Source organism: Hemibagrus wyckioides, linkage group LG27 (assembly GCF_019097595.1).
Source record: "Hemibagrus wyckioides isolate EC202008001 linkage group LG27, SWU_Hwy_1.0, whole genome shotgun sequence".
NCBI lineage: Eukaryota > Metazoa > Chordata > Actinopteri > Siluriformes > Bagridae > Hemibagrus > Hemibagrus wyckioides.
The window spans coordinates 10,934,141-10,961,364 of record NC_080736.1 but is presented as its reverse complement, the minus strand read 5'-3'; the positions used below and the strand labels follow the sequence as shown (position 1 = coordinate 10,961,364).

Genomic DNA, 27,224 nt, shown 5'->3' with positions numbered 1-27,224 from the left:
ACTCCTGAATGGATCATATACACTTTATTTACATCCTACACATGATGTACTACAGCTGAGTGTCCTACCTAATGCTGTCAAAAATAGTGTCAAATTCATCTGAGATTCAGCCCCAGAAATAGCATGACGCCTGATCTTTTTTTTTTTAAACGTCTTCTGTTATCTGCATGCAAACGCCTCTGTATTTTCACTAAAGAATAAATTATTGGCACCCTCGACTGTGTGTGGGCCACCATTACGTGAATGTTTACTCCTCTTAATTTTCAAGTATTGCCACGTTTGTGTCTGGAATTAACAAGTCTTATGCTTGCTAGTTTACTCTGTGAGAGAAACATGCCAGCGCTATGCACATTGTAACATCAAATGAGGCGTGTCTGGTTTTTATTTTTAAATTGTTTATTTGAGTTTTAGTAGCACTCTACTAGTAACAGGGTGATTCTGTGGGTAGGGCTGCTTCACAGCACTGAGTTACCCAGTTCAACCCCAAGCTTGGATTAATGTCTTTGCAAAGCTACACATGTTCATTCTCATGTCTGAGAAAGGATCCTCCGGTTTCTTCTTCTCCCAAAACTAAATGGTCCCTAGGTGTGTATGTGCATGTAAATGGTGTTTCCTTTGATGGAACAGCATCCCACTCAGGGTGTACTCCTGCCTCGCTCCAGTTCCGTCGTGACCCTGAGCAGGATAAAGCGGTCACTGAAAATGAACGACTTCATTTTACTACTCACACCCACCGAGTCGCAACCTGATAAACCCCAGAGAAACTCCTCCTACTTTCGCTGGTTATGAGTTATGTGACAGGAAAGCAACACACACTTGGCCAGGATATGAAAAGTCGTAGGTTTGCATTTGTTGCCAAGCTGTAGCAAGCTGTTCAGCAGAGAGACCTGTATCGTGTAAACAAGCTCCGGTGTAAATTAGGACATATTAAAGTCAATTTCAGTGTCTGGTTTCATTGAGAGGAATCACACAAATGTTACACGGTGGCCAGTAATATGCACGTGTCACACTTGTGGCACGTCCAGGTGGCAGTGTCCTGATCCAGGGTATGACGGTGCCTTAATAGCTCATGATTTGCTTCAAGGTGGACTGATAATTTATTGTACATACAGACAGCTTGGATTATGTTTGTCTTATTTATCTCATAAGAAACTATTTAACATGAATCCTTCCTGAATAATATGGAACTCGGTCACCAGCAAAATGTTCAGCTTATAGTTCATTATGTGGATTGCTTCTTGGTACACAGTGCAGCTTTATCTATCATGCAACATTAAGATCTAACATGCAATGTTTGGAAATTATTCAAAATTGTAGCTGGTAAAATTATGTTGACAGCAGTTCATCCAGCCAAGGTCCCTGCAAAAACACCCACACACCCCCTTCCTCATTCTTCTGCAGCTAAACACTGCCCTTTCATGACTGTTATCAGCTTCCGGGCCTTGGCTCTAAATATCGGTCACAGTATGCTCCTTTAAAACTCAGGGCTCCCCATCATAAAAGAGACTCTGTAGCTGTTCTAATCCCAGGCCCTGTGAAAATCTGTCTGCCGCTGCACTCGCAAACAACATTAACTCCCTCTGGAGTCCCAGAGCGGCCGCGGCTTCCTTTTACTATAGACCTTTTCCTCTCTCGCATCATATTCTCCACATTCAACGTGGAGTTAGTCAAAAATACATTAAATCTTATTAACCTTTTTTTTTTTTTTTTTTGGGTAAACAGATGGTGACAGGGAAATTTCAAAAAGCAGTAGAGCGCTGCCAGGGCAGACGCACTCCAAACAACCCTCTCAATATTGTGTTCATGCCAGGCCACTGTCCGTTAATCACACCATGAGCTGCTTTACTAAAAACATGAGCTACGGACAGACGGCAGGAGGGAGGAAGCAGTGTTTCCTACTCCTGAAATCATCTGTGTTTTACGTGGCACTCAGTAGATCTAGCATACATCCAGATGCCCAGATGCATAAATTAACTACTTCATTTTCGTGTAACGGTCGTGCTTTTGGCTCGCTTGCGTTTTGTGACCCGGAGCTGACAGCTGCCAGGGCGCCTGAAAAGGACAACACTTCGGAAGGGAAAATCTGCAGGGATGAGCTAGATAGAAGGGGTGAATGAGGGAGGGCAGGGGGGAGTTTCTGCTCCTCTGGGACCATTAGATCATCAATCATGCCTGGCTCATCATCTCTAAATGCACCATTCTCTCGTGTTACTCTGTGTGTGTGTGTGTGTGTGTTCTGTCACTGTCCAGTTACTGCTGGCTAAATGACTGTCAAATCACTGCTTAAGCATGCAGGCCAACGCTCCAGCAGATGACCCGGTCCCCTGACGTGTCGATTTAAGAGTTCTCTCTCCGCCAGAGTTCTGCATCCAGGTGAACATTAGCCTGCGCTCTAACATTCGGGGGACAGGTGATATGAGCATGATGGACAGGACGAGGCATTGTGGGATGGCGGGGCACGGATTGGGCTGTCAGACGCGAGGCCTGCGGCCGCGGCTGCCCAGGATCCAGAGTCTGGCTGCTGGCCAAGGTCAGCATTCGGGGACTGGAGCCTGTTCACAGCCCACTAATCATACACACATGAGGGGGGTGAAGGAGAGAGAGAGAGAGCAAGCGAAAGAGAGAGAGAGAGAGCGAGCGAAAGAGAGAGAGAGAGAGAGAGAGAGAGAGAAAGTGTATGAGAGGGAGAGAGAGAGAGAGAGAAAGTGAGAGAGAGAACACACAGTGGAAATTCATCTTTTTTCGAGTGGTTAAAAAATAGCAGACTGAGAACCACAGAAACAAGGCACAAATGATCTCAGAGAGGTTAGAGGGACACATTTTCCATGCTCAAGTAAAAATTAATGAATAAACGACCATTTTCGCTATATTCGTTTATCTGATAAGAGATTAGAGATTCTGGTAAACCTCTACACAAGTGCTGTGACACGTGAAGATGCTGATAAGATTTAAACGCGCCGTATACACTGCAGGGGAATTCTCTGCCTGCTATTGAGCGGCTGTGGTTGATCTCTCTGATAGCACTCCATGAACAAACCACAAGAGGATAACGGCTGCTGTACAGGACGGTTCTTCCGTTTTTTTTTTATTCTTGTTTTCTATCAGGTGGAGAGGTTTGTGAAAGTGCACATGTGATAGACACAGACATTTACACTATGGAAATGGGTGATGAAGGCTATTTGTAACAAAGTGTAAGATATCTATTATTGTTTATAGACACAGAAAATGGCTGACGATGGTCACAGGGGATCGTCGGGTGTAAATACAACGTTCAAACGGCAGACGGACTGTTTGTGTGGACACGGTGGCTAATAGGTGGGTGGATGGAAAGATATGAGCGGGATTTAACTAGAGGTGAGGATTAAGGGAATCTCCCCGTTCGTTCTCTCTGCTCAGTGCTCAGACTGGGCTGGATGTGCGCTGGACAGGCTGGAAAGCATGCCGTGTATGACAGGTATGCAGCTTTTCTTTTACTCCTCGCATGCCACGCTGCTGTCTGGCACACACAAGGGGCTTTCCGGGAGAGACGTGGCCATTTGTGCTGTGTGCACTGTTTGGGAAATGCTATTGATTATTCCAGGGCACACTCTCTGGCAATGATAAATGGTTATATAGCACACACGGCATACAGTATTACACATCAGTGCTGACACAGTGATCACACGTGCATGTGTTGTGTGTGTGAGTGTGTGGTATGAAGGAGTGGAACAGGTGTCTGCTCACGGATGCCCGCCCCTCGCCATGTCAGTATCGCTGATTTATATGCACCTAGAGCAAAGATATCTCAAGCATCTCCGACTTATAATTCAAATCAAGCCGGCGCCGGAGCCATAGCCTGTAGATGTGCATTGGGGAAGGGCACTGAAAAAATAAACAAGGTAACGTGGCATGGGAGCCTCTGACATTTGACTGATCTCTGATGGGAAGTGACAGGAGAGTGACATTAAATGAAATTCATACAGGGCACCCAGAACAAACCAATGTGTACAAGACAAACAAACAAATCGAGAAACAGAGAGATCTTCACACTCTGTTACAGATGCGTGCATGCCTCTGTGTGTGTGTGTGTGTGTGTGTGTGTGAAATGAAATAAGGCACAAGCCTTGGCTGACTCTATTTGCATGCATGGAAATCTCAGCTTATCACAGATCTGAAATGCATCCATGATTCCATTCCAATTACACACAGCTATATTTCCAAGCCTTGGAAACGCAACCATTCGTTATTTAGAGATTCCATATCGAGCACCACCAATAATATCAATCATTATCATTTAAAGTGGTCTGCTGCATTTGCATTTTTATTTAGAAATGCCATGACGATAACGCACGGGGGGACGGTAGTAGTAGTAAAGGTACGGTATGCATTTATTTATTTATATACTTGATAAATATTTGATATGTAATCATTTTAAAGATGAAACCTTATATTTTGGCATCTAGAATTTTTATTTCTTTCTGAAAATCTGAACATTGCACCGGTTTCATTATTTTAGGTGCTGGGCTCTAGAAGAGAAAGAAGGGCCAGTGTTGTGCTCGACAACGTTAGCTCGAGAAACACAACAAGAGAGTCAGATTGAAAGAAAGAAGGAAAGAAAGAAAAAGAATGTGTGAGAGATCTTTCTTACCCTGGAGGACTCGTCATAGGAAGGGCTGGACTGGCCACCTGCGGCCCAAGACGCCTCGGTTGTCCTCTCGTCTATACCTGTCAACAGAGCAGATACACATCTCTATCATCCTGCGACGCTCTACAAACAAGCTTTATACAGATAACAAGAAAGTATTAACGTATAACAAATCCGAACGTGAGCATTCACTACCTAGGAAAGAGAAGAAAAAAGAAAATCACTGTTCACCTAAAGCACACCTTTCTCCTGAAAAAGAACAGAAACAAACAGTGCAGTCTACTGTCTCATCCATTGTACTTTCATTCAAACCCTGGCTTTACAAATCACAGAATGTCATTTATTTTGCTTTACATAAATCACGCTCAGATACGTGTTGCTCCCCGGCACGCGCTGGCGTTCGTATGCGAGCAACTGGGCCGCTCTGATTTGGCAGTGATGTATAACTCAACCTCATCAAAACAGCTGAGCACTGAAACCTGATGAAGCTCATATTTTATGCAGCCTTGCGGCTCTCAAAGACACACACACACGATAAATAAATAAATAAATAAATAAATAAAACTTGACAATTGAATAGATTCAACATCTGGTATGTGATGAACAAATACAATATCTAGTTCTCACCAAATTGCATTTTATGAAGGCTGTTGGGTAAAGATATATGAATCTTTGTGTCTTTGTGCTGTTTGAGCCAATATTGTTTTGCAGGTAACAACATTCCATTTCACAGTCACGGTGTACGAGCCACAAAATTGCGGCAGAAAAACATCAATATTGCCCCCAAGTTATTGATAATCCATCTCGCCAGAACATGATATTTGTCATTCGATTTCACTCGGTTATAACATACAAAACATATCGAAGTGAAGTAAACCAATTGCGAAGAGCCTGGTACAGCTTACGAAACAGAACGATGCTGAACAGAGATGAGAAATAACACGACGGGAACACAACTCTGATGTGCGCGAGGGTTAACAATGTGCTAAAACCTTACTGGCCTGTACTGCATGGCTGGACTGGCCACATACTAAATAGCAACTATGAGCTAGGAATTTGCATAGGGAGAACAAACAACAGAGCGAGAACACAAGAGGGAGGGAGAGAGCAAGTGTGCAAAAGGGAGAGAGAGAGAGAGAGAGAGAGAGAGAAAGAGAGAGAGAGAGAGAGAGAAAGAGAAAGAGATAGAAAGCTTTTCTGCTGTTTTTTTTTCCCTGAAGGCCTATAGCACACAATCGGAGTGTGTGGGCAAAGACTGATCTCATGCCAAAGACAATCTACAGGCCAAGCTGTCTGTGTGGCACTCCAGCAAAGAAGACGCTGGCCTTCACAACCCTGAATAAAGGCAAGCATTTTCTCTTTTGCCACTGAGGGAATGAGACATTTGACAAATCGATGCTTTACATCAATAGTATGAAGGAGAAGGGGGTGGGGGTGGGGACGATTAGCATTATGAAGGTATGATGTTACAGAGACAAGGAAGTGCTAATGTGTGTGCTTGGGCCATGAGCTGGGGTCTTAAGTAGAACCGAGATACGAAACAAGCTAGGATATGAAAACAAACCTTGGTTTGAAAACAGAAATTGGGTTGGGTCACTCCTTCGCTTCCACTCAGTCAGATTTGGAATGTGTCAAAAGAAAAGGACATGTGTTCTGTATTTACAGCAGAGGAAATGACCTCACAGGGAAGTCCTTCTCAGAGGAGCGCAGAGGAATTTGGGCCACATGACTTTACAGCACTTTTATTCCTGTTAAAAGTATTAAACAAACATCTGTTACATAGATTTCAAACCAACAACTCTTCTTTTTTTAAGCAGCTTTGGCTGAAACATAGCGAACGAGAGAAAGAGAGAGAGAAAGAGAGTCAGCAGCAAGACAGAGAGAGAATGCATAAGAGAGCAAGAGAGAGAATGAGAGAGAGAATAAGAGAGAGAGAGAGAGAGAGAGAGAGAGAGAAAGGTAGCAAGAAAGAGAGAGAGTGCATGGGAGAGTAAGAGAGAGAGAGAGAGAGAGAGAGAAAGGTAGCAAGAAAGAGAGAGAGTGCATGGGAGAGTAAGAGAGAGAGAGAGAGAGAGAGAGAGAGAGAGAAAGAAAGAGACAGCAAGAAAGAGAGAGGGGGGCAGCAAGAAAGAGAGAGAGTGCATGGGAGAGTGTGTGTGTGTGTGTGTGTGTGTGTGTGTGTGAGAGAGAGACAGAAAGAAAGAGAGAGAACGCATGGGAGAGTGAGAGAGAGAGAACAAGAGAGGCAGCAAGAAAGAGAGAAAGTGCGAGAGAGAGAGAGAGAGACAGAGAAGCAACAAGGGAGAGAAAGAGAGAGAGAAGCAACAAGAGAAAATGAGAGAGAACAAGAGAGGCAGCAAGAAAGAGAGAAAGTGCAAGAGAGAGAGAGAGAATGAGAGAGGCAACAAGAGACAGAGTGCATGAGAGCGACAGAGAGAGCGAGAGTGAGAGAGAGAGTGAGAAAGAAAACTCCCCCTTTCCGTGGTTTGTTCTATTATGAGTCAGCCGCTCGATTTATCCATCTGCCAAATCACAGAGCGCCAGTCACGAGGCTCCAGTCACCAAGGTCAGGCACTGAAAGACGATTTTTAAGCTAGTCATTTAAAAGCGCTGGAACACCTGAACAGTGGGTTAAGTACTCCAGCCTCTACCTGGCCTGCACACACTTTCTGTGGCCATGAATCAGTTTTATAGCTGCACTCATGTTAACAATGGCGTGTAACAGATTTGTAGCACAGGCCTCCCCGTGAAAGCCTCGTGGCACGCGGGCATGTCACAGCGCTATGACGTCGCTACAGCTCCGCGTCGGCAGTGTGAGAGGGACACATGTTCCACGCCTCTACCTGCTGATGGTCCTGATTCTGTGCCCAGTGCTCACACGTGGTTCGGTGCCAATCCTTAGGCCATTTTTACACACTGATCCAACATCACTGGACAGGTAACGACATCCAATTCCTCAAAAAACCTTCGATATTTTCAAGTTATCGATCATCTATCGATCATCCTTCGGCTGTTCGGCAGCACGCACTCCTCTCCTGCCTCACGCCGGCATCTAATGTGTATCGTGTAGCTCATCTTTATAATTATTTCAAAGGCGTAATTTTTTCATGCTTAATTATGAAAATTAGCTCCAAAATAAATGCAAATTATGCATGCCTAAGCGCTTCTACCTAACTGCCGCGGATTTTGTGCTCTCGCCCGGTGCCAAAGAGGCTTCATTTACATGCAGTGTCTGTTGAGAGCAGGATTTAAATATGGATTTAACTTGGCACACTGCTGCCTTGTGAGCAAATCTTTGTCTTTCTTATTTCAGTGGCTAGGAGGCATGACAGATTCTTATTCAGAATTTTCCTTCGCTGTTGAATTTTACATCAAATTTCTGTTTTGTTTTTTTTTCATTAATTATGACAGGGTGTAAGGGTAGCTTTATTTATAAAATTTTAGCCTAAAGGTGGGTTGATGTGTTAAAGCACAGCACAAACATTTTAAACCAAGGCCTCACGATATAATACAAAGCAACTGCGTGGAGAAAATCTGAAATTAAACCTGTATAAATGTCAATATTCAAAAGCGCATTTATTCAGCCGGCTGACCCTTTATCTATCTCAGACAGATAGATAAAGGGTCGGTAATGGACTGAACACACGTATAGAAGTGAAAACTTTTTATTATTATTATTATTATTATTATTATTATTTAGCTCAGACACTCTATTAATGGTCCAAATCACAGCCAACATACTGTAAGGAAGAAACGTGTAATATCCTCACCGTTTCACACCAAAATACTCTTGCATGAGAACACAACCTTGACTGGAAGGCAAATATTTCTCTTGGCAGAGATCGGCTCTCTTCTGGGGTTTAATCGGCAAACAGGTGTCCGTGTCCCTTCACACAGACGTACAGTGTAGAGAAAAGGAAAAAGGAAAAAAAACAGCAACGGAGCAATTACTCACAGAAGTGAGTAGCTCGGTTATGTGCTCTGGCACTCTAAAAAAGCAACACAGTCAGAGCTCTGATTGACCGCTGCCGGCCACCGCGGTGAAAACGTGCACGCCAGACGTGACATCACTGAAGGTTTGAGACATTTCTTGGGAACTGCTGCTTTCCAAATTGCCATGGAGTCAGAGTGTTGCACTGGCAGGACAGACGGACATCGCTCGCGGGATCCGCAGTGGAGATGCAATCGATACGGACCCACAGCGGAGAGAAGAAATGATGCGGCCTCTGGCTGAAGGAGCATTACCTGTTCTTTCCTTTGGTTCTGACTCATTTGAAGGAAGGATACGGAATAAAGCCCGCGGGTTTGATCCAACGTTTGGGTCGTAAAGCGACTGCATTAATATTTCCCTGTAAAAATTAGCTGCTGCTGCTATATATATAAAGGAACAAACAAATATAGTGCTCTAGAACATCCTGTAATAATCTGTTAAAAACAGCCCATGGAGAAAGAAGAGAAAACTGAAACTAATCATGATCGTCTAAACATCTAGTTTACACTGATTAAAAATCCCCAGATCTAGAAGAACTGTATGCATGAATGATTAAAGCTCTTCTGGATGCCAGATAGAGGATGGTACTGTGACTGGTTCCACTTAGAGGACATCATGACGGTTTTGTGACTCTCGAGCCTCCATCACGGAACAGCTGATAACGTCAACAAGACAGGCTTCATGTCATAAGCAGAATGAATCTCCCGGTTACACACTTTAGCATATACTGCAGCATATAGTACACAATACACAGGTTTCTAATGTCATTCAGATGAGCATGAGCTTCCCTTTTGAGTCTGGTTCCTCTAAAGGTTTCTTCCTTATAGCACCTCATGGAGATTCTCCTCACCACCTTCAATCTTTGGCTTGCTCCTTAGGGATAAATTTATACATTTAAAACTTGCCCTTTGCTAATCTAGCCGTATTCATACTCATAATCGATTCGATTCAATTCAATTTTATTTGTAAAGCACTTTTAAACAATGGACATTGTCTCAAAGCAGCTTAAGAGAAATGTAAAAATCTGGAACAGAAATGGCACAACGAGCAAATCTTAGGCAATGGTGGCAAAAAAGATGACCTGAGGAAGAAACCTTAAGGAACCAGACTCAAAAAGGAACCTCATCCTCATCCTCCAGAGAGTGTGATTATAAATAATGTCCTTTCTACAACTGCCAAATATTTCCCAACAGTCACAATATTCTGTTCATCACGAACATTAGATAAGCCATCTAACTAAGACAGCATGCGTGTTCTGCGGCGTAGCATCATTCTCTAATACTTGACATGTTAAGTGTGAGACATCACAAACTGAGACAAAATAAATGGTTTGACATTCAGGTTAAAATATCATGAAATCTAATAAAAAAAAAAATAAAAAAAGCCATCACGTGCAAAAATAAACACACACGCAATCATGCACAGGGATTACAGTAATCTAAAACATTGTATGTGTGTGTGTGTGTGTGTGTGTGTAAAGGGGAGCAGTGGAGCAGTGAAGTGTGTCATATAAAAAAAAAAAAAGAAAAAAGTAGAGAGTGTGAAGTGTAGGATGCTGGTAGGGGCTTGATGAAGTGCGCTGGTGGTGGCAGGGGAGTTTGTCATGACTATAGCATCGTCTTCATTAGGACAGCCTCCTGCTTTCCAAACTGCAGACTGCCACCCAGCGCTGTCTGTCACTCTCACACACACACACACACACACGACTCCTCCGTGGGATACACACCTTTCCTCTCGCACACATATCAAACACACACACACAAACAAAAGCTCTCGCTCATATCAAATGTAATCCCATCGCTAGTTAAGGATGTAGGGAAATATTCATAAACGTGTGTGTGAGGATGACTCACAAAAAAACACACACACTCACACACACACACACACACACATCTGAAAGCAGAGTCATTTTCCTATGCAAAAAAACGAACTATTCTGAGCAGCCCACTTCCAGGAACGTTTCTGATCTTTAAAAAAAAAAAAACAAAAAAAACCAGAAATATGTGTGACCACGCTGACCGGTGATTAGCCCGGTATCGGTAACTTTATGAAGCGTCTGTTAGAGATTAATGAAATATCGTGACTATGAGTACAGTTAGCAGTGATCAGTGTGATTTCTATAAATCATAGCACACCTATGAATTGTCATATCTTCCAGAACTCCACACACACACACACACACACCACACACACTCATGCATGCATACACGCAAAACACATACCAGAAACCAGTAAACAGTGACTCAGTAAGTATTGCTCTTAATCAGTGGTTCTCAGACATGTTGCATGACTCTCACAACTGAAAGAAATTCCATGGTGCACTGAGCACCGGGTTTGATTATTATTAATATCACTTTTCCATTAGAACACGAGACTCGTTATTTAAATCTATACAGTAATATTCTGGCTATTTTAATAGATGCCACTCTTTTATTTCTAAACTTTCCACAGATTGAACACTTAACGATGATATGAATCATAAACTGACTCAGTTTTTTTTTTTTGAGTTATTGAGGTTTAGATTAAACCCATTCACTTAAACTCTTCCGAAAGGTCAGTAATTACAAGATCTCACAAATGAATATGACTTTATATAGAGGTGAACTGTGATTTTCACAACTTTGGGGGGGGAGTCCAACAAAATAATAACAATAATAATAATAATAATAATAAACATTATTATTATTATTATTATTGTTGTTGTTGTTATAATTATAATTATTTTAATTATTATATTAATGAAAATTAAAAACAATAATAATAATAATAATAATAATAATATTTATTATTATTATTATTGTTATTATTATTATATACACAGATAAATAGATAGATAGAAAGACAGACAGCCAGATAGACTGATAGACAAATTGCTCTGATGTTCAGATAGATAGATAGATAGATAGATAGATAGATAGATAGATAGATAGATAGATAGATAGATAGATAGACAGACAAGCAGACAGACAAAGAGTGCTTGGGGGTTCCAGACTCCACTTAGAAATTTAGAAAGCATTAAACCATTGTTTTTTGTAATCGCGTAATTGTGATTATTTAACACAAACATCTGAATTCAACAAAAAAATGAATTATTCATTCCTTACAGCTTCTCCATTTGCATTTTGTAAGATTTCCTCAAGAGAACTTTACTGTTTTGGATAATCTGACTCATGAGGCACAGACAGATTTAGCAAATATAGAAATAAGCCCTTAAAATAAAACCCTGTGCTGTATAAACAATAATTTTCACATGCATACACTGAGAGACAGAGAGAGAGAGAGAGAGAGACAGAGAGAGAGAGAGAGAGAGAGAGAGAGAGAGAGAGAGAGAGAGACTCCACAAAGCTACTCTGTCACCTCATTTTACCCAGCATTCCTGCTGAGCATGCACCACATGACCCTTTAAATTCCTGTCAATAACGAGCCCTAAAGCAACTAATGCAGTGTCTTTGAAATAAAAATGGCAGAGGTTTTAAAAAGTTTCTTTACCTCTCTCTACCCTTCCCTCACTCTTTTTGGAGCCTTTAAGGGGTCCTGGCAGAGGAGTTCTGCTGGATTTGTCTGGCCATGCCCAGTTCAGACGCATTAATCCAAACTCTCATTCCCCGCGATTTCCACACTTCCTTCCTGTGCTGTGCCCGCGCCATATGTTCACAATCGCTTATGGGGGAAAGGTGCCTCTTCCTCCAACCTTGAGCTCCATCAGAGGAATGGCGGCACATGAGCCAAATGGATGAGAAATTTATCTGCCTCGTAAAAAGGCTGTGGGCTCGGCAGAATATATACAAGTGATTTTGCCTCGCTCAAACGCATAATTAAATTCAGCACAGCCAGGAATACAGTGTCAAATGAAGTGCTGCCATTTCATATCTGATCACAAATGGAAAACTCTGCTGTCTAGAAGCAGGAGCACAACACACTGAGAGGCTCGACTAAATCAATGCATCCGGTTATTTCATCATGCAAATAACTAAAGACGCGTCTTCTTATGCCTGCGACGCGCGCACATCGTTTTGTTCATCCAGCACACCGAACACAAAAGGATTACGCTATCACACCCCTGGGTGCTTGCAATCAAGACGGCGTTTATTGCATCAGGAGGATTTATTTTTATTGAGCTGCTCATTAGTGGGGTTTAATCAGAGCTGCGTCTTTATGACTGCTCCAACGCTGGTATCACATCGCTCATCAGCCGGCCCGAGCGCAACCACAAACAAATGCGTTCGCTCCGAGAGCTCTCCATCTCCTCCCCTGACATCCAGACAAGGCAGTGCATATCAATGGATTTTATACAAATATGTAAGTGCATGCGTGTCTATTTATGCATTTACATAACCCGGCAAAACACAGCACAGCACAGTCGAGCCTGCCAATGCACATGCACACTTTCTAATTCACAAACGTGCGCCGCTGCATCTCTAATGCAGAGTGGCGACAATAATAAAAACACCAGAGTACATAAACCCCTCCGAGTCTTTCCATGAAGACTAGATGAGCCAACATGGAAGGCGGCCCGGACGTCATCGTCCTCTGCCTCCCACTGCACTGCATGCTGGATCAGTTGAATGTCCTGATGGGGTTGGCAGGCAGCAGTGCCAAGTGGGCATCAGAGGCTCTGCCCTGTCCGTTCCTCTTGAACATGACCACCCATCACTGCCAACCTTTCTTTATGTCACCCTCGCGTCAAGGGAACTTGTGTAAAGAAAAGCGGTTTGCAGCCAAACGTATTAAGTATTTCAAAAAATAAATAAATAAATAAATTAAAGGGGGGAAAAAAAAGAAAGAAAATGACAGGCCAATATTAATGATGCAATGAACTGACTGATAGCCAATCGGAGCTTATGACCACTACCCTCAGAGATCCCATCTGTCACATGGAGAGAGGAGCCAAGATGACACACACTGAATAACACACGCTAGCTTTATATCGATTAACTCTCTCTGGCCCTGAGCTCTGGAGAACACACAGAGGCCTTAGTGCTTAGTGTCTTAAGTACTGCCAAGAACATTTTTCTTGTATTCCTAAGAGAAACACATTCTACCAGTTTCAGTCGTGCGCTGCGTGTATCATCATTAGCCAAGCTGAAGCTTGAGACCTGGATCAGGTTTATCACCATTTTTTTTAAGCTATTTGTACGTGTCAGATATTCCTGATGAGGAAATACACAGCGTAAAGACGAAATCAAAGAACAAAAATATTCTTTACAACACAGAGTAATAAAGAAAGAAATAATGACTGATTCGTATGCACGGGTTTGTAATACATAACCCGTCATTTAAAAAAATAAATAAATCTCCTTGCGAAAAGAATTACAATCATAACAAACAGACACGAGGCTGCATAAAAGTTGAACGATTCTGAAAGGCTTTAACCAGACCCCATCGTCTTTAATTTATTACTTTAAATCCTTCAAAAGACAAATTAAAACCAGGAACAAATCAGTGCTACACTCTAATCCTCAAGTCTTTTTCAAGAGAAGAGATTTGAACTTCAATTTGATTGGTATTTTGTGCTACTGCGGAGAGGAGCAGGGGGGAAAATTGTTTTCTGAACCTACAAATACCAGACCAAGTTAAGTGCAAATGCATTGCAGGGAAAATCTATACATAGGTGAGGCTGAGTCGGCCACTGCTGCGGATTAGCGCTCGCACTACAATGCCTTCTCCTCATCAGCATTTTCTGTATCTAAAATGGAAATCCTGATAAAAGTATCAGGCTTCGGGTCACGCTCTGCACCGCACTCAGGCGGTCTTGTGGCCCCAGGAGCAGTGCTTACTGGCTTAACTGAGTGTTTGTGTGTGTGTGTGTGTGTGCGAGTGAACAGGAGTGTGTGAGAGACACCATCACTTCTAGCATGTTCTTTAACCATGACAAACTGTGCTTATTGCCTGAGTGCGAGTCCGCACGGCATGCCATCTCACTCTGGGCCTCTTCAGCACCTGCGCGGCCAGGCTGAGGTCTTATCGCTCCACAGCGGGGAAACTTTTTCCAGCGAGGAAACACAAACAGGCAAGCTGGCAGAGAGGCTCGCTTAATAAACTCAGATGATGAGAGGTAGCCTCAGAGTGCCAGCAAACCTCCCACAAACACCAAACATGGCTCCGACACAAAGGCCACCAGGCCAATGCACTCGCTAACCACAACATGCAGCCCACGATAGCGGTGCACCCTGATGTACACAACACAACGCTCAGTATTACACACAGGGGTGGGCAAATCATATGTTTACTAACCCAGTGGGCAAGTAAATACTCCGGTAGATACTTAGCAAGTTAAATGCGTTCATACAGAAGACGGGAGACATCATCATCGTCTTCTGCTCATCAGATCTGTGCTCTGATAAACAGTCAGAGGTGATGTTTGGTTTATTCCATATGTCTCGTTAGTGTCTTTATTTTCTCTCGATAACTGCAAGGTGGCTGTCACTAACCTGACAAATTTAGACCTGAGAGTTTGGACAGTGTTTCCACATACCTGCGTGTCCCTGAAAAGGTCTGAAAAGATCATAGTCATCTGTGATGCTAACCAACCCACCTACTAGTGAATCATTTTAGCACCTCAGCCATAGCATGGTTACAAACTCTTGCTTTGTGACAATAAGGAGTAGGCCTTTTCTTTTTCTGGTTGTTGAACCTATTTGTCTGTAGAAAAAAAAAATAAATATGAAAATTGCTTGTCAACTGAAAATGTACTGAGTCAAAGAATATTACTAGGAATAATGATTTGAATATTGAAACAACAAACACTTTCGAAATGACTCGATGTAAAAGACATAAAGAAACTCTCGGTAATGATGTGAAGGACAAAGCTGAGCAGGATAATCTGCCCCATGTCCCCTTTGGTCTTTCTGTGTGAAGCCCAACACCCACTCCAAGACTGACAGAAAAGGGACCTTATTTTTCCTTTTATCTCTCCTCTTACTCCTAATCGAACGCTGACTGGTAGCCATGCCTGAGCGTGAGGGACTGCATGTTTTACGGTCATTAGAGGCAGGCAACCCTCTCCGTCCCAGTTACTCCGAACTGAAATCCAGTACTTACACCTGAACAAGCCGGCGTTGCTCTCTTGTTCTACATCTTATTTAATGTTGAGTTGTGTGTATCCCTCGGTGTGTGAGGTTACAGAGGGCAGAATATCTTCATTTCCCAGGAGAGAATTTGTGTGAAGCATACACTCCCTGCGCTGACCCCGAGACCTCATTCAGGATGGCTACATGTCATCTAAAGTAGACAAACAGAAATCTTCACTGATCTGACTCACATTAGCATCAGAGATGGGAATAACCTCTGCTCCGAGGACTACCGCTAGCCGGCAAGATGTTACGTATGCGTCTGACAAACATTTCAGAGCCCGTTCTCGAGCATAGTACTCTCAAATTCAATTCTGAGCTATGATTTAAGCTCAGAGGAGCTTAATCTTGTTTCCACATACAGAGGGACTTATGGGTCAGACATGTAATGAAATTGGAATGCGGTGGATGGTCCATCTCTCGTAAAGTGAAATGATCTGGCCTCGGTACATCACTGTGCCTCAGACTGGGATTATCGAGTCAAATGGCTTTTCAAACTTGTTTAGAAAAGTCACAATTGCGCTAAAACTAAAGGCGGCCGCCGCTGTTCGCGGACACGCGTCGCGCTGACTCGAACACTTTTTTCTAAACTCAGGTCTTAATTCGAAATGGCCCGTAAATAGTCCATTATATTAGTTAATGTAAAAGGAGGCTCACATCTGCTGGGAAGTGGAAGGGTGTCATTAAAAATGTGCTGCCGAGGCTCACATCATCAGTGTAGCTACAGCTCCGATTATCATATGTCCCGAGGCAGCGAGCGCGTGGATACAAAACATGGATCCAGAGCTTTAAGAGAGCGGAGCAGAGGAGGAAACTGGTATCTTCATCTGCCTTGGTTTCAGCTTCCCCTCCCCCAAAGGAAACTGCTCTGATGCTTCATCAAGCGTGACAAACTTAAACGCTGTTATGCTCGTATTATTACTCAGCCATACACACCAATTTAGTCCCTGATGGTGAAGACGTAACACTTAACACTCCACCTATTACCGTTTTAAGAGTAAACAGTTACCACCATACAAACATGATCGATCGGTCTAAATAATCAAAGCCGTCTTATACGACTCCCTTTCCTTAACGCAGCCTACTAGGCGGTATCAAAAGACTCATCTCGCACTCTCTGTGCTCCGATCCTCTTTAAAAGCGCAGCGTTTGCTCTGAATGGAGCTTTTTCTCCGCGGCGGCACACCTGAACATCCTCCTGTCTCTGTGCTCCAGATTTCTGTGATTGCTTCAGAGGTGTCGAGGGAACAGATGAGAAAGTTGACAGCTACTCTGGAAGCGCAGCTGAACCCCCCCCCCACACACACACGTATTCATGCATCGCCGGCGGTGAAGAACTTCTGACAGTGTGTGATTAGGAAACCGAAACATCCAAACGAATCGGTATTAAAACGGAGCGCGGTTGTCGGGGAAGTGTCCAGATTTTTACAGTCTTTGTTGGAAACGTGGAAGATGATGCGCGAGCCGGGCCAAATAACCCGACATCAAAGCACATCGATCGCTATGGCAACAGAAAGAGCCTCATAATCGAGTCAGCTGGCGACCTGCGATGCAGAAATGAGCGTCGGAATAAAGAACTCTGGCGCGAGCGTGGCCGAGACGGCTCATCAGAGGAAGCCGTAAATCAGACACAAATCGCACGTATCGCAGAGGAGGCTGCAGGTTAACTAGAAAAATAAACCCATGTCTCAGAGAGGTCACGACTCCTCTGTGGTTGGGAGGACTCTCGTAAACCCTTTAACCTGGACGCTTTCCAACCGAGCCGTAACTCAACATGGTGCCAGGTCTTTTCCCCGCAATACTAAAATAACTTCTGAACTTCTGTAGAATTCTTAACTAAAATTACCCACAACACCCCACATCAAGTTTCCAAAGTACTGTTACACAAACTTTAATAGAAAAAAAAAAATTTTTTTTTGAGATGTGAAAGCAGACAAATGTAGAAACTAACTCAGGGTGTCTCGAGAGACGATGGCTTCCGGAGCACTTAAAAAAAAGAAAAAAAAAAGAAAAAAAAAATGAAAAGAAAAACGTATCAGGGTGGTTTTAACAGAAACTGCAGAAGACGCAAGTCTTGGATGCTGGAAATCTTTGAAATAATAATCCTTTCTGTTCTGCAATACTCCATTCCAAAATAAATGTGTGATTAAATGAGAGACTTAGGCATTGTTTAAAATCAGAAAAATTAAAGGAAAAAAAAAAAAAAAGGCGTGAATCCTCTGACAAGGCTTTGACGATAAGCTTTAAGTAGAGTTTTGTCACCTTTTATATCTCTGCACAGCAAAGCAGTTTTAATTTTTATGTGAGAAATTATCTGAAAACTTCAAGCCATTCACTTTTATGGGGGTTCTGAAACGGCTGCAACAAAGGAGGAGGATGCTGGGGCTGAATAAAATCGGGCGAATACTAATCATTTCTGATTCTTTCCAATTCCCTCATTAATTATTAATCAGGAGATGACAGTGTTTTCTAATCCAGAGACGGAGCGCCGGTCTGAACACGGATGAAGCCGTTCTCGCTTTTTTTTTTACAGGAAATGTCAAAAAATGGTTGATTTATAGTGTGGTGTGTGTGGTGTGTGTGTGTGTGTGGGGTCATAAAACAGCACTGATGTTCATGAATGAAGGTTATGTCTGTAGCGTTCACACTATAATAACATCACCTACTGCTCTGAATCAGTACAATGTAGTGGAAGAAAAGTTTCAATTAAAGAAAGATAATTATTTACTATTGTCTTCGGAGGGGAAAATACATAAAATGTTTTTTTCTTTTAAAAATCATATAACAATTATTTATTACGCCAATAAACATTTTCTCGATATACAAAATGCAGCAATATTTTGTTTTGCTAAACCGGTTACTATATTACCACCACTTGCACTACTAAGTCATTTCACGACGAAAGAAAGTAGTAACAATTTCATTTTAACGTCCAGTAATGAAGCATATAGCTGCAGGTGCTATAAAAGTCCACTATCGATCACCACAGCGTTTCCAAAAATAACTGACCGTACTATTACCCGGCTTTCCCACTTCACTCCTGGACATTTATCTTAACACAACAGCGTCATACACGATACCCAGGACGTGTGGACTAACCGCCATGAAGCGGACACACAAGAGATCTTTCTGTTGTTCTGTAGGTAAGACATGCCACACTGACCTGCAGATGAGCCCGAGGTCACCCAGATCACACGACTCTCACAGCCTGCCGTTCACGGCGGTGAAAAGCAAAGCATTAAAGTAGAAAAATTTCCTTTCGGCTGAACAGGAAAAGCCTTTCATGAACAAACTCTCAACATACTGCATGCATTTTCATGAAGGGGGTAATCCCAAAGCAGCTCACAAAACAGTCATGTGCTGTCAATCAAAAATAAATAAATAAATAAATAGAAACGTCTCTCTTTTACTTGTCAGACTCTGCAGACAACGACGACAAAACAGTTTTGCTTAAAGTGTCCTAGTTTATAAATCAGACGCTGCATCCTCATTGCTGTTTGGGTCATAAGCGTGGTAGATTAGAATTAGTGAGAGTACAGACGTTTGACAGAATCAGATTTTGCTAGTCACATCAAAAACTGCTTCGGAAAAGAATATTGCTTGCGACAGCAGCAGCGAGTCACAGAAACGGACCCATTTTAATAACGCTATGATCAGAGCAACAAATAAAACACCAACAAGCTTTCTGAAATATTCTCACACCACAGAACAACAAGCAAAAGCAATCAACTGCTAACATTTTGACTTTTAAAGGCACACCATCAGTGTTCACTAAAGATGGCATGTGAGCTCAAACACAATATACTCAGAGAACAGAAAGCGTTAAGTCTTTGTCACATATACATTACTGCACAGTGAAATTCTTTCTTTGCATATCAAATCCTCAGGGGTTGGGGTCAGAGTGCAGGGTCAGCCATGATGCAGGACCCCTGAAGCAGAGTGGGTTAAGGGCCTTGCTCAAGGGCCAAATGATGACAGCTTGGTAGTGTGGGGTTTGAACCCTGATCTTCTGGTCAATGACCCAAACCCTTAACCACTTGAGCTACCACCCCCCTGACTGTTCAATTACAGCAAAAATGCTTATTATTTAAAAGAATAATGCTGTAATATTTGATAGCCAAACCTGGACTTGAAGTAAACGTAGTCCAGTGGACAGAAACTTATCAGCCTACAGCAGGAAACGCTCAACCAGTGACCCAGGACTCTACCTTCATCATGCAGGACTGCCATTGAGGTCTGGGCAGATTTATTGGGATAAATTGGAAATAAATGTGCAGAGAACCATATTTTGGTCCCCTGGCAGGTGCTGTAATTTATCCAGAGCAGATTACACAGTTACAGTTGAAAGGCTGGACACACCTGTGTGGCCCTTAAAGACGTTTTGATCTTATGCTTAAGATTTGATGATAAATATAAATAGCTTCAAGCCTAAGAAAGATTTTTTTAACGGCTTTCCAAAAAGTGGTTTTCATTTAAGACTGAGGGAAAGCCGGCCAACGATTTCTCAGCGTGCGGGAACTTTAAGACCGCTAGAAAAAGAGTCCCATGCAGCTTCTGGTGAGCTGCTCAGAGGCGCCAAGGCTGAGCGTAACTTTGTCGGGTTTCATGCATTTTGATTTGCTTGGTCATTGTGCAATTCTCAGTGTGTCATCATGTACTCGAACGTCTGCACTATTATTCTTAAAATAAATGAAGAGTCGGTTTATCAGGAGGCGTTTGGACACTAGTGACTGATTCTGAAAGCTAGAATATTTGCATTGATTTAATTTTGGTGTCTGCTTGTTATTTATTTAGTTTTAATGCGAGGTCACAATTACAAACATTAAAGCCGACCGTTATGAAGTGAAATTACACCGTTATATGGCATCAGTAAACAAAATCAAGACAATCGCCAAAAATAACCAAGCTGTGGTTATGAACGAATTTGCTTATTCTGCCTGTTGAATATTATTTTGCTCTTCTTTTTTTATCCCCCTAGTAAAAATTATTAAATCGAGACAGGAAGTAAGACAGACTGTGGTACTTATAGTCTGGAAACATGATATTTATATGCAGATAAAATAAAAAATAAATAAAATAAAATAAAAAGCTGTTGTTCGTTATAATTAAAACATTGACTGAATTTTACGCTCTATTACAAATTCTTATACAGATCGGGTCTGAGTATTGGAGGAAGCGGAGAATTTCATTTTTAGTCAAATAATTCAGAATAAACACATTGCTACAGATGTTTTGGGAGAGACGACAGCACCAATAAAACTGCACAGAGGTCGAGAATCTGGTTGAAACAAACAAATAAAAACACAAGCAGTACAGCTAGCATTACAAAAAAAAATAACCAGAGCATTCAAAGGTGCTGCTAGTTTATGTCTTGCATGACTTGACAGATAAAGCGTAATTGAAAGCTTGTGTTTCACTGTACTATGAAAAGCATAAATAAAACTCACGAAGAAACGTATAAAATGTTTTACAGCGTCCAATTCGGACACTAAATAAGCCACTCTATATACGAATGTATTTACAACCCAGGTTCAATGTTAGTTCCAGGTGGAGCTTGAAATGTGTTCTACAGGCTGCGATGCCTTACACACACACACACACACACAAAAAAAAACCACAGCATGAACCTGCACTGGCTCCTCATTAACCTCGACTCACTAAAATCTGAAACACCTTCAGTGGCATCTGGAATCAATCAGGATTACCGACAGCAATCAAACCACACTGAAAGGCACCTCACAGCACCAGCACCTGAATGCGGAAAGCCAGACATTCTCTCATTAAAAAAATATATATATATATATCTCCAGAAAGGATGTACCTGATGCGGTGAACTGGCTGCTCCCTAGAGTCGTCGGCCTGTTTTTACCACTGCTCACCGGCGGTGAAAACATCTATACAGGAAGACAGACCAAAAAATAATAAACTATGAACTTTTGTTTTCTGATATCAAAATATCCCGGATGGTCTTAAATCATTAATATTATACACAAGCACAGCTGATACAGGACCTACGCCTATATCTACACCTCAGCTTAATATCTTGAGAAAGATATGTAGTGTACACCTGAAGACAGACCAAAAATAGTTTTCTGATATCACAATATCTTAAATCAGGACATAAAACATTATTATTATTATTATTATGTACAAGCACAGCTGATACAGGAACTACTCCTATAGCTACACCTAAGCTTTATATCTAGAGAAAGATTTGTAGTTTAGACCCGAGTCATTAAATTATAGGGCTGTATATAACACAATATAGGAGTTTAAGGGGGACAAAAATCTTTATTTTCCCACACTTAGAAAACTCTAAAGTTTTACTATGTATTTAAAGGTTACAACAGCAAAGGTTACTACATTTATATATACATACATATATATACACAAAAATGACCAGGTAAAGTACAGTATTTATTCATTTTTCTAAAAGTGTACCTTCAGATTTAGAAATAAACTGTCCAGCTGTGCATGTTTATATATAAACAAATATAAATCACTGTTTTATAGGGTGATGTGGTTCACCTTTAGTAATCAATAAAAAATAAAAATTATGAATCAAGCTCTAGTGTTTCCCTCTTCTTACACAATCTGATCACGTTCACTCACAGCCTGATAAAGCAAGCAGCATTACAGCATGAAATCAACCCATTATTTACATCCTAAAGCTCATAAATAAAATCTTACTGATAAAGCAGATTGATAAACTAAACCCCAGAGTGTCTCACCGCGCTAAAATCCAGCAGGTCACTCAGCTCCTTATCCGTCCCGATAGCGGCGATCCGCTGCTGAGGATTCATCCTTCTTCCGGTCCAACAACTCTAATACAGACAAACAATAAACACATAAACAAACAAACAAACAAACAAACATCAGTATACAGCTGCACTGCTTAGCCACCAGTCTAGCTAATACAAATGACACTTAAGGCATCTGAACAAATGACCAAAACACACACTCACGCGCACACTCTCTAACTTCTGACAGCTTTCGAAAAAAATAATCATTTGTTTGTTTTTGTTATCGCTCGTTTGTTGTTGTTTTCTTCTTCTTTTTATTTATTAAACAAAACCCCGCTAGCAAAAAATAATAATAAACATTAGCCACACTGTTTGAAGCTCACCAAGTACTCCAGCGTGTCTATGGTGGCGTATAGCCTGAGTGTCAATGATTTCTAATCCCGGTTACAATTCTGGAGGTAAAAAGGTGTCAGTTTCACTTAAACAAGCATGCTATCTTTATTTAATACCCCACACACTGACAGGGATTATGCAAATAACTGTTTGGGGGTTAAAAAAAAAAAAAAAAAAACCAAAATAATTTGCAAAGCAGTCTGGACTTAAAGACAGAAAATGCGAGAGGCTCGAATGGTTACAGCTCTCCTCTCCCTGTCACACAGACACACAGCATCAGTGTTACAATGGATTAAAAGCGAAAAGGCATGCAATGATACAAAGATACACTGACATGTCCCGTGCCATGGTAGTGAATGGCTACTTTAAAACACACATACAGCTGTTTAAAAGGTAAAAAAAAAAAAACCCTACAGCACAATATCCTGCGACTTCTTGTTACATGAAGGCAGAAGTGGCTTTAGTTTGCAAACGCGCCTGAGAGATCGCGAAATAAACAATATTTCGGCAGGCGGTATCGTGTAGAAATCAACACGGAATGACATAAAACAAGCACCGAAAGTCTACAGATTTCTATTCAACCTGAATAACAATGGGTAAGACTAGAAAATTTAGACATTAGTAAAGCAAATGCCGACCATTCAGTCCATAACAGCTCCAGTCTTTCTGTATCCCAACTTCTTTCAGCCAGTCCCAAACCTTTGCAAACTCGCTACAATAATTTTACCTTTTTCGCGTTAAAAATCCGACTAAGGGCGGTCGGTGTGGCAAAGGGATTGTAGCTGTCTTTAATTCGCGTCTGAAGGACAGCGAAGTCGATATCTTTGTAATTATATTTTTTAGCGAAATATCCACTCTGGTTAAGTTGCGAGTTTCCCTTAGGCAGACATTTTTGCCTTGGCGATAGCCTAAGCACACCGATGACGTTAAAAAAGTGTATCCCTCCGCCAGCCCCACGGAGGTAGTGATGCGCCCTCGAGTTTGTATGAGACAAAACCAGAAAGCCGCCCAGACAACCTTGCTAGGGCCAAGTTTGATTTTTTTGCACGCTTTAGTTTTTTTTTTAACGTTTTTAAGCCATCTTCGATTCTAAGTTGATTAGTTAAGAAATTGTTGTGAATTTAATAAACAATACACTGAACCTTTTGGGCTTTCCCCCTTTATATTCCCCTTCAAAACACATTGTCTGCTCTCTTTAATATGTTGCCATTAGGCTAAGTTAACAAAGATATTATTTGAAAATATTATCAGCCTCGATATAGCAGGTTTTAAACAGTTCCTGGGTGTAGATAACAAAATAGAGGCGCTGTTATCCCAAACTACATACTTACTGTACTAAATAGTGTGCAACAATAGTACACAGCCCTGTATACATCGTTTAGTAGTGTGAGGTTTGTAAGGCACATGGGGACTATTTTCTTCCGCCAGGACCGCAGACACACACACACACACACACAGAGAGAGAGAGAGAGAGAGAGTCTTAACTCCTGTATTAAACATTTTTTTTAAAGACACTGATATTTAGATTAATTCCAATTGGGTGCAAAGACAATGAACTTGAACTTTCATTTAAACTTGATGTTTAGATCCCTAGCCTGAAGAGACAATTCTATTAAATTGAAATTTCAGACTAGACTAGGATCTGAAATTGCTTTCAGAGGATTTAAGAAAAATAATAATAATTTCGACTATTTAGGTTTATACGTAACATCAAACATTATCAGCTTCCTTCATACGATAATGAAATCCTAATGGATATCACAGCCTTTACACTGAGATGAGTCTAATTTTAGATTCGTCATTTAACATCCACTCGTTTTTTATATATTTTTACGAGTGTACACACACAAAAAAAATCCATCCTCTCTTTTTCTTGAATGAAAGCACAACAGAGAGCGTTTAATGATCATTCACAGACAATGGACGGTGCTTTCCTTAAAATTTTCACAAACCTCATAGTGCCACCTGTTGGACAAACCGACAGCAGAGGGCAGGTGAGTGATGCAGCTGGGGCTGAAAGCTGCTACACTCTATTGGCAAAAGTTTTGGGACACCCCTCCAAATCATTGAATTCAGGGGTTGGGCTCGGCCCCTTAGTTCCCATGAAAGGGACTCTTAATGCTTCAGAGTACCAAGACATTTTGGACAATTTCATGCTCCCAACATTGTGGGAACAGTTTGGGGATGACCCCTTCCTGTTCCAACATGACTGCACACCAGTGCACAAAGCAAGGTCCATAAAGACATGGATACGTGAGTTTGGTGTGGAGGAACTATGTAGTTGGTCCACTCTTTGCAGCTATAACAGCTTTATAACAGTTTATAACAGCAGACTCTTCTGGGAAGGCTTTCCACAAGGTTTAGGAGTGTGTTTTTGACCATTCCTCTATAAGCACATTTGTGAGGTCAGGCTCAGAAGGCCTGGCTCGCAGTCTCTGCTGTAATTCATCCCAAAGGTGTTCTGTCAGGTTATAGACCTTGCTTTGTGCACTGGTGTGCAGTCATGTTGGAACAGGAAGGGGTCATCCTCAAACTGTTCCCACAAAGTTGAAGCATGAAATTGTCCAAAATGTCTTGGTCTTGGTGTGCATTAAGAGTTCTTTCACTGGAACTAAGGGGCCAAGCCTAACCCCTGAATTTAATGATTTGGAGGGGTGTCCCAAAACTTTTGGTAATATAGTGTATATACTCTATGCTGTAACAGCCAAAGTTCATTATATGTTAAACTTTCTGAGATTATGCCAGTAAAATTTTGGTCTAAATTGCAGATGTTTGTCAATTATGTTCAGTTTATTTATTTATTTTTTACTGTTCTGTACATCAAATTAGATGACAGATTTCCTCGAAAATGGTGACATCATGCAATATTGCTTGTATTAGAATCAATAAAACTGGTTTTGTTTTTACATTTTTGACAAAATTTGTTTTTTGTCTGTCTTTGGTTGCAAAGTCACAAAATTGGCCGTCACTGAAAATATGCAGTTAAAAGTTTTTACACCATTTTTGCTTACAAAATCTTTATTAGGATTATTTATAATCTTTATTATTTATTTATCTTTATTATTAATGTGAGATGTGAGACAGAGGGACAGTGAGAGATGAGATAGAGAGACAAGAAGACTTGACACAGAGAAATAGACAGATGTGAGACATGAAATAAGGCAGAGGGAGAGGAGACAGAAGGTGAGCAAGAGGTGAGACAGAGGGACAATAAGATATGAGACAACTGAGATAGAAAGACATGAGACAGAGGATCACCAAGACACAGGACAGGCATAATGATACATTAAACAGAGGTATAGTGAGATAGGACAGGGAAACAACAAGACAGAAGGGCAGCCAGATATGATGTATAGGGACAGTCAAAGATGAGATAGACAGACAACAAGACTTGAAACAGACAGACAGAAATTTTAGACAAAGGAATGGCAAGACATGCAACAGAGGGACAAATTGACTGGAGACACAGGGACAGCAAGATGTGAGACAGAAAAGAGACAGAGAAAGGAAGCTGGGAGACAAATCAACAGTAAGACATGAGACAGAGGGACAGCAAGGACAGACATTGTGAGACATTAAACAGAGGCATAGTGAGATAGCACAGAGAACCAGCAAGACAACAAGACAGAAGGGGAGCCAGATAGGACATAGAGGGACAGCGAGATTTGAAACAAAGTTTTAGTCAAAGCTGAGGTAGAGGGACAAGAAGACTTCAGAGAAGACAGACAGACAGAAAGAGAGGAACGGCAAGACATGCAACAGAGGGACAAAGTGACTGGAGACAGAGGGACAGCAGACATGAGCTAGCCAGTTAGAGACATCGAGACATGAGACAAAGGGATGTTGTGATGTGAGACAGGCAGTGGAGAGGACTGAGGCAGTGGAACAGCCAGAGGTGAGACATGAGAGAGAAGGACAGCAAAAGAACAGAGATTGGGACAATGATTTTGAGACAGAGGGACAGCGGGTTGAGAGAGAAGGACAGTTGGATGTGAATCAGATGGACATTGAGATGACAGCGAGACGTAAGGCATAAGACCGTGGGGAATGTATGACTTGAGACAGAGGGACTTGAGATGGAAGGACAGTAATACATGAGACAGAGGGACAGCAAGATTTGTCACTGGAGATTCTCCTTCTCTCACTTCTTTTCATTACCTTTGTTAATAAGCAGAAAAAGAGAGAGAGAGAGAGAGAGAGAGAGTGTGTGAGTGTGTGTGAGTGTGAGAGAGAAAGAGAGAGAGAGAGAGAGAGAGAGAGAGAGAGTGTGTGTGTGTGTGTGTGAGTGTGAGAGAGAAAGAGAGAGAGAGAGAGAGAGAGTGTGAGTGTGTGTGTGTGTGAGTGTGAGAGAGAAAGAGAGAGACAGAGAGAGAGAGAGAGAGTGTGAGTGTGTGTGTGTGTGT

At 41.7% G+C, this 27,224-nt stretch overlaps 1 protein-coding gene across 2 annotated transcripts in view; it reads right to left on the bottom strand.

Moving 5' to 3' along the window:
• tcf12 (transcription factor 12) overlaps nt 1–23,718 on the bottom strand; it is an 85,068-nt gene extending 61,350 nt beyond the window's left edge. Inside the window, exons 1-4 of one of the 2 annotated variants that reach the window (XM_058381867.1) lie at nt 23,460–23,718; nt 22,417–22,509; nt 21,507–21,579; nt 4,628–4,704 (exon numbers count right to left, since the gene is read on the bottom strand). In XM_058381867.1, coding sequence (XP_058237850.1) covers nt 4,628–4,704; nt 21,507–21,579; nt 22,417–22,509; nt 23,460–23,462 — 246 coding nt within the window. In that variant the 5' untranslated portion in view covers nt 23,463–23,718. The remainder of the gene's footprint in view (nt 1–4,627; nt 4,705–21,506; nt 21,580–22,416; nt 22,510–23,459) is intronic. The other variant, XM_058381868.1, reaches the window with a different exon arrangement.
• Nucleotides 23,719–27,224: the final 3,506 nt, after the last annotated feature.